This window comes from Telmatherina bonti (assembly GCF_933228915.1).
Source record: "Telmatherina bonti genome assembly, chromosome: 21".
Taxonomy (NCBI): Eukaryota; Metazoa; Chordata; class Actinopteri; order Atheriniformes; family Telmatherinidae; genus Telmatherina; species Telmatherina bonti.
This window is the reverse complement of record NC_136630.1, coordinates 7,560,620-7,568,887: the sequence shown is the minus strand read 5'-3', so window position 1 is coordinate 7,568,887 and position 8,268 is coordinate 7,560,620. Positions and strand designations below refer to the sequence as shown.

The 8,268-nt window shown below is 40.3% G+C and overlaps 1 protein-coding gene across 2 annotated transcripts in view; it reads left to right on the top strand.

Moving 5' to 3' along the window:
* The first annotated feature begins 4,671 nt into the window (after nucleotides 1-4,671).
* myo1d (myosin 1D) overlaps nucleotides 4,672-8,268 on the top strand; it is a 165,546-nt gene continuing 161,949 nt past the window's right edge. For both annotated transcript variants that reach the window (XM_079261359.1, XM_079261360.1), the window contains exon 1: nucleotides 4,672-4,792. In XM_079261359.1, the coding sequence (XP_079117485.1) occupies nucleotides 4,698-4,792 (95 nt within the window). In that variant the 5' untranslated portion in view covers nucleotides 4,672-4,697. The remainder of the gene's footprint in view (nucleotides 4,793-8,268) is intronic.

The following is an 8,268-nucleotide window of genomic DNA, read 5'->3' as shown; positions in this document are numbered from 1 at the left end:
CTGGGTTCTGAGTCAGTCCAGTAGGGTTCCGAGTCAGTCCAGCAGGGTTCTGAGTCAATCCAGTAGGGTTCCGAGTCAGTCCAGTAGGGTTCTGCAGGGTTCTGAGTCAGTCCAGCAGGGTTCCGAGTCAGTCCAGTAGGGTTCCGAGTCAGTCCAGTAGGGTTCCGAGTCAGTCCAGTAGGGTTCTGCAGGGTTCTGAGTCAGTCCAGCAGGGTTCTGAGTCAGTCCAGCAGGGTCCTGAGTCAGTACAGCATGGCTCTGAGTCAGTCCAGCAGGGTTCTGAGTCAGTCCAGTAGGGTTCTGAGTCAGTACAGCATGGCTCTGAGTCAGTCCAGCAGGGTTCTGAGTCAGTCCAGCAGGGTTCTGTAGGGTTCTGAGTCAGTCCAGCAGGGTTCTGTCAGTCCAGCAGGGTTCTGAGTCAGTACAGCATGGCTCTGAGTCAGTCCAGCAGGGTTCTGAGTCAGTCCAGCAGGGTTCTGTAGGGTTCTGAGTCAGTCCAGCAGGGTTCTGTCAGTCCAGCAGGGTTCTGTAGGGTTCTGAGCTTATACAAGGAGCAAATGTTGGAGGACATTTACACAACTACATTTATATGCTGAGGATTTATTAAGAATAAATTTATTTGGCCTTTGATCATAAATAAAACACTGACAAAATGATGATAAAACTTTCTATGCATGAAATATTAAAAAAATCAATTCCATATTTTTCACATAGAATGTTTTACTCCATTGCCTTTAATATTATTTGACTTTATATTTAGTTTATTTATTTGATATAGTCTATAGAAATGTGCATAGAATAAGATATTGCCAGTAAAATATTCTTTAAAAATGAACTTATATTATTTAGTGGTCCTGTTTATCACTGAGGTAAACTTGGTAATTATGTGTTTGTGTATGTATGAAATTTTATTTTATATTTGATTATTTTTTCAGTGAGTGGCAGTGACTCTCCTAATGTCCACCGAAGTGGCAAAACAGCAAATATACCATCCTCACTTATGAATAGACTGCAAAACAGCATTTAAATGGGTGTTCTCTGTAGTGGACATGATGTAACAAAGGGTTAAAGCAGGGGTGTCGGACTCCAGCAGGTTTTTCTTGTTTCCCTGCACCAGGAGACAACCTAAACCTGCAGGATACCGGCCCTCCAGGACCGGAGTTTGACACCTGTGGGTTAAAGGTTTAACAGCAGCTCTGTTCATGATTTGAACTGAAACTCTGAATGATGAAGCTTCATATTTCCTATTTTCTGATCATTCTTGGTCTTTTCTTTGAGTTTTCCTGTCTGAACTGTGCTGTGCAACTCTTCTCAGATGTCAACACAATCGTTTGTGGACGATGCCGCAGAAACCAGTCCTGTGTGAGCCGCGATAAGATAAACTGGAGATGTAAGAGGAAGAAAAGTAAGTTTTCATTCACTATTTCTGGCAAATTCTATACAAAACAAGTTATTGCTCGTGACTACCATGAATAAATCACTAACAAATTCACATTTGATTAGTATTGCAACTGTTATTAGGTGGATTAATTACTCTGGAGGGGGGGGAGGGGGGGGGGGGGGGTGCATTTGTAGAAGATAAACCTAAAAACTGAAAGGTTTAGCAGGTGATAAGTTGGAACTAATAAATGACAATGGAGAAACAGAAGATAGCAAGTGTATTTAACATTTTTAAGAAATCCTTATTTATGAACAACTAAAGTTATTGGCTAAAAGAGTGGCCGTCAACAATTTAAACCGATAGCTAATAAACTAAGTTAATTGCATGTTTAAAAGTAAAAAAAGTAACATGTTGGTAAAAGTTTTGGCTAACAGTCAAGTTAAAATAATGCTTTACTGTTATGATTGTGAAATATGTAATTTTTTACATAATCCTGAATGTTGCTTTAAAAAGAGATGTACCTTTTTAGCTTAGCTTGTAGATTAATTTTTATTTCTATTTTATTCATTTATTCACTTGTTTGTCAGTTTTCTTATCTTAAGTATTATCAGTTTTTATATATATTTTTTGTACTTTTATGTAAATGCGGAGCTGAATGCATGTTGTGTGTGTATGAGAGGTTATGATCAGGTGTGTGTTTCTAAAATGGGTTAGTTGTGTATGATATGTTTAGTTGTGTATTTTATGCGCTTTGCAGTACTTTCTAAATGAAAAGTTGTTTAAATATAATGTTTGATTAGATTTTTGATTCAGCAGGTGAAATTTTCAGCTAAAAGGGTGAATAAAGAATTTTTAAAAAATGTTGCTAACAAAATATTAGCAAACAGGTTATCAGGCTACTAAAACAGTTAAAAACTGCTTGCTAAAAGTAGCCCATGGGTTATAGTTCACCAAGAAAAACTTTTAAAATAAATAATTAATGGAAATATTTAAATAAAATAAACGAATTGTTAACTCCATAATTAATATCATGTATCAACACTTAAAAACTTTATCTATCAATACATACACAGTTAAAACGAGACACATCAAAATGCTACTTCTTAGCAGCTTAAAGTATTAAATGGCTTAAATAAACAGACATAGTATGGAAAAACAAAAATGAGAAAAAGTAAAGTAGGATTGTTTGAAACTAGAATGACCTATTATGGACAGCATGGGGAGAAAAATCACACCATTAATACAAGTTTAATAATAACTGATCCTCTTTTTTTTTTCAGCACCTTCTAGAAAGGTCCACTTCTTTGCATATTATCCTGCACAAATTACAGGCAAAGTGAACAGAATCAAGTACAGCAAGGTGCTGGTGAACGTGGGCCGGGCCTTCAACAGGAAGACGGGTGTCTTCAGGGCGCCAGTCAAAGGGGTGTACCAGTTCTTTTTCTCCACTCAAACAGCCACGACTGGTGTGAAGACTGACCTGTGGATGGTGGTCAACAATTACTGGGTGGCTTTCTCTCACACCCACCTCTCTCGCCCTTCAACAGTTGGCAGTTTGACGACATACATGACCTTCCTCCGCAGAGGAGCTGTCGTCTACGTCACCCACAACTGTGGGAAGTCTTGGGCCAGCGCTGCCTCCATGACCATTACATTTGGTGGCTCGTTGCTCGTACAGTGGAGATGATGCTTTTAAATGCTTTTCTGTTTAATTAATGTGGTAATATAGGTTGCATTTAATTAAGAACGGGAGGTGTGATAAATTATACTCATAATTTGTTAAATGTTGATGTTGTCTAGTGTTGGGTTGTTGTTTTTTTTCTGTCTTTAAAGGTGGCGTATGTAAGATTTTCAATATTTTCCAAATAAATAAACTAATAAAATAACTACAATCATAATTACATAGTTTTTTTTAACATGTAGGTTCCAGTCTGTCCATATTTGATGTGTTATTAAATTACAGGTTAAATTAATGACAAAAAGCACTTTTTTTTGTACTGGTAGGCAAACATTTAAGAAGGGTCTTTGTCATTAATTAAACTTGTAATTTATTAACACACCAAATATGGATATACTGGAACCTACATGTATAAAGAAAAACTATCTAATTATGATTGTAGTTATTTTTTTAGTTAATTTAGTTTAGTTTATTTAGAAAATATTGAAAATCTTACATACTCATATTAACTGTGGGAACTAGGGCTCTTTGTTGTGTTAGAATATCAGCTAAGTGCATAAGTTAATGCCTTTATGTCTATTTTTATGCTTTAAACTATAAAATACATAAGAAAATAAATGAAAGTACAGCAGTTTTTTTTCTTTTTTAAAATTTCTTTTACATATTTATTGAAGCATTTGTTCTATGTGGGGATTTCTTTCCTGATTTTTCTATATAAAAGTGCATTTAAATCTGTTTAACACAAGGTGGAGCACTAACCCCAGTATGAGCCTGGTGGGTACTTGCCCTTACAGGAGCTTTCAGATCCAACACAGGAAAGAGCCAACAAAACACAGCTTCAAGACCTGACAGTTTCACTAATAATAAAGATGTATGGGGAACTGTTGTAGTTTCAGCTTAAGTGTGTCTTCCAGCACGCCCAACTGCACTTTTAATCCATATTCCATGCCAAAAAACCAAAAAAATAAAAATCTGATGAGCTCTGTTTTTTTCCTTTTATGGTAACAAATGGTATCATAAGACTAAAACCAGAATATTATGGTTTTCCCCCTGGAGTGTTGTACAACTTATGGTGGCCTCGTCATCGCTGAAATATGTATCAGAAAGAAGTGGAGTAGTGGTCTTCAGAAATATTTGCCATGCTTTTCAACTTACACACAGTCCAGTCTGAGCAACACCTCTCTGCTGGGGGCGGGGCTTGCGGGAGGACGCTTCCATCCTATTGGTGGATGGTTAGTCAGCACGACAGGAGAGAAAGTCCAGGAAAAAGGACGCACGGTGTAACGGGACAAGGGTCCACGGCGCGAGGAGGCACCTTCGCATGGACATGTGGATATTTTGGGATAATTTACACTTTAAAACAGAAAAACACACCTGTTAATATATTTTTAAAAAAACCGGTGATTAACAATTAATATTTTCTACATAGACGTTAAATATATAGATATATTTCTGGCTAAATGAGCCATGTCTGAAATTAGAATTTGATTTTCCGCACCAGCTGAAATGCGCACCGCTTTTAAATCTGCTGTTTAAGGAGAGGAGGTGCGCACAGAAGCGCCCCCAATGCCAAGCTTTTCTCAGCTTCAAGTTCCTGAAGTTCAGCTTTTCCACGACTTTTGCCTCTAAAGCAGCAGCATGGCAGAGCACGAGAGCCTGGAGTTTGGGAAGGCAGACTTCGTGCTGTTGGACAACGTGTCTATGGAGGAGTTCATGGCCAACCTGAAGCTCAGGTAAGCTGAAAGCCTGCGGGGTCAGTCGCCGGGAAGACCCCCGGGCTTCATGACATGTTAGCCAGAAAAAAAACCCCTTTGCTCTCATTCCACAGGAGCTTTTCCTTCTATTCTTATTCTTCCTACTTTCTCCTTCTGAATGAATGAAAAGGCAGCATGTCATGACCCATGTTACTGCCAGAAAGGCCACTCCACCTAACCCGTTGCCATTTTACATGTGTGTGTTGAGATGCAGCAACAATAAGTCATTTGTGTTGAAGTTGGGAGTCACAGCTTGCATTCCTTTTTGATGCTTTCTCCCCAAACCTGTAAATTTCCTTTTAAAAAAAAAGAAAAAATGTGGTGGGAAACTCCACCCGAGCTGCACCACCCTGCAGACTTCTACCTCCAACCGGTTTTTCCTCAGCTGTCTTGTGTCAGGCATGATGTCATGGTGCTTCACTGAGCAGTGTGTGGGGGTAACATTACGTTGCAGATGGGCTGTGGCCTGGAATCAGTTTCCTCCTCACCTCTGCCATCTGTGATGGAAGTGCTAACTGATCCTCTGTGCAGCTTTCTGGGGCAAAAAGTTCCCTTTGTTGTGTTTAAACATGGCTTTCAAAGGGGGGGGGGGGGGGGGGGGGGTTTCCATCCGTCTAGAGCAGTCTGGTGGTAGGAAAATAGTGTTTACTTATAGGATAATATTGTTTTCTTCTTTTTTTTAATCACAGAAATAAAAGCTTCTATTACTAGCTGGCTTCAGGCATGATTGTATGGTAGCCCAGAGGTGACAAAACCCAACTTTTTTAAAAACTTGTGTTTGGAAATAAAGGACATTTAGGCAAGCTATCTGGCTCAAGAGCCGGCCTTTTACATTTTTCAAGACCAGCATAGATTGCTCTATATCAGGGTTACTTGATTTGGTACCACGAGGTAGTAAAGTAATGGTGGATGGAGTATTTGTCCATGTAAACATAGTTCTGGAACCATAATTCCAGCTGGAGGATTTTGAGTCTGGAAGGTCTTTTTCTCCAAGTGTTAGCACAGTTTTTGGCAGTTCTGAGTTATCTTATAGAAAATGCAGTATTTAAATGTCTTTCCTCTTCTTCTAATATTCATCCAATGATCATAAACAATACAAACGTGGCTCTTTGTGTTACTGCTGGTCCAGTGACTCAGTTGTTCGTGACAAGATTTCCAAACTTCCGATGCTATTCCTACATCACCTTTTGCTTTTCCATAATCGTCCAAGTGTGATTTTTCAACTCCTGTTTGGAAATGTGGGACTTTTAAGGACAAGCAACTCCTACTCCGACGCCACAAAACAAGGAAAACATCTCGAAAGCTTCTGAACAAAGCTAACGGAGGTTTTCACTGATTGGAGGATGTTGTGTGAGAAACCTTGGTAAGGCAGGAGACATTTAATCTCATGTATTGCTTCCAAAGTCAAGAGTAAACTTTCACCACTGCTTCTTTGCTTGGCTGAAAGCTAAATTTCTTTGTGGCACAATTGAACAAGTTGTTAACTGGGCGACTTTCCTCTGTTCAGTGATGAGCAGCAGATAAACGTAGGGAGGAACGCCGCTCGCTGGGTTGGCCAGATGTCTTGTTGTGATCAAACATATTTGGATCGCTTTGCTTTTAGCGTGTCTGTGTAAAACTAGAGACTAGACCATGCCAGCTGTGCAGGTTGACGGAGCATGCAGCCTTTCTGGTTAACAGTGTTTTTATAGCCATACTTTTTAAATTGGATCAGCTTCTGTGGTGTTAACGGGAGCTCTGGCAGCCAGACCTGAGAACAAGCAGACAGCACCATGTTTCCCCGAATCGCTCCCATTTTTCTGTCTGTTTGTTTTCCCTTCAGCTAGACGGCTCGGTCCGGAGGTGGCGTGTGCAGATTGTTATTTGTAGAGGGTGTGACCAGTCAGGAGTGCTTCCTCTTTAACCCCCCCCCCCACCCCTTAACAGAGGGTATGCACATTCATGCAGTTCAGATGCAGAGGGCATCTAATGGGCTCCATTTGTGCTGCTGCAGTTATCTAAAACAACTGGGGCTGGAACACATCTGCTTTGTGCATGTTACGGTGCACTTGCATCACAATGACCCTCGCAAGGCTTTCTGCTACATACAGAAGCTGATCTCACTTAACAAAAGTTTTTTTTCCCTGCTTTATCAGACTTTATTGTGTTCACTGCTTCTGAACTTGTAAAAAGTCATTGTATTTTCACTTGAAATGGATCAAAAGGGTCATTTAGTGTAAGATCTGCTGCCAGACTCTGAGCTGCAGCTGCTGTATGCAGGATCTCAACCACCTACCATGTTTGGTGGCTCATCTGTGTCTGTGGCAGCGTGTAAGGAAGGATTTGGAGAAGGATGGTCGTGGCCTCGGTGGTTGTTTGAGTTGACATTATACTTCTTTTTTTTTTTTTTTTTTTTTTTTTTACTGGAAGTTGAACTGTGTGGCCTGTTCCGAAGTGCCTCTCATTCTCAAAATAGAACCCAGCAAATGGCTGGTCTTTTTGTGGAGATGTCTGGTAAGATAAAAGTTAATGCCAAATTCCTGTTCAGCTGATAAGACTGGGACATAAACTACAATCCCAAACAAGCTGGGAAACCGAATGCAGGGATGTGCAAGTCTTGTAAAACAGCACTTTACCTGTAAAATTATAAAGTGAGGCACTTCATGAGATGTATTGGCTCATTTACAATGTGATGGCAGCAACTTGGCTCACAGAAGCTGGGAGAGAGGCGACAAAATGTTGGAAAAGTAGGAGGTATGAAAGAGAAATGGCTGCAGAAACATGCTGCAAAGTTAAAGGCTGATTGGGAGGAAACCAGTAGCGCGATCAGACATGTAAAAGTAACCTGACTATGCATTCGCATCAGGATAGTCCGCTAGATTCGGTCCGACTGTGGGCTCGGTTGCAGGTGGGTGTATCCATGCGGAGATCGCGTTCATGATGCACTTTGGTGAAACGAGCCAAACCATTTGAATAATATATCATCATTCCCCACCAAAGGTGGCGCTGCAGTAGTATTTAGCTAAAGGACAAGACCTGCGTGAAAAAGAAAACTCCATTGTCTAAACATGGAGACGAAACTATGGCTGTTTTTGGTTTTTATTGTGTCTTATGCAAGTATACTGCAGAAATACGCTGCAACAATGGACGCAGTATGAGCAACAGATGAGGCAGAGGACCCTTAACGCCATCGCTATGGATTTACCCAAAATGCAATGCAACACAAAATGCAGGAAGTGGTTTTTTTTTTTTTTTTTCTTTTTTTATAGTCCGCTTCCTGTATTTGGTCTGCTTGAAACGGGCCGAGACCTGCGTTTGTAGGCGGACCGAGTCCTCGACTTTGGTCCGAATCAGACTTTGTTTGCCGCGTTCACATTTCCCCAAACAAAGCGGACTTCCCGAGCAAAAGGACTCGGATTTGAATAAAAAAGGCTGATGTGAACGTGCACTAGGGCTGCTCGATTATGACAAAAATT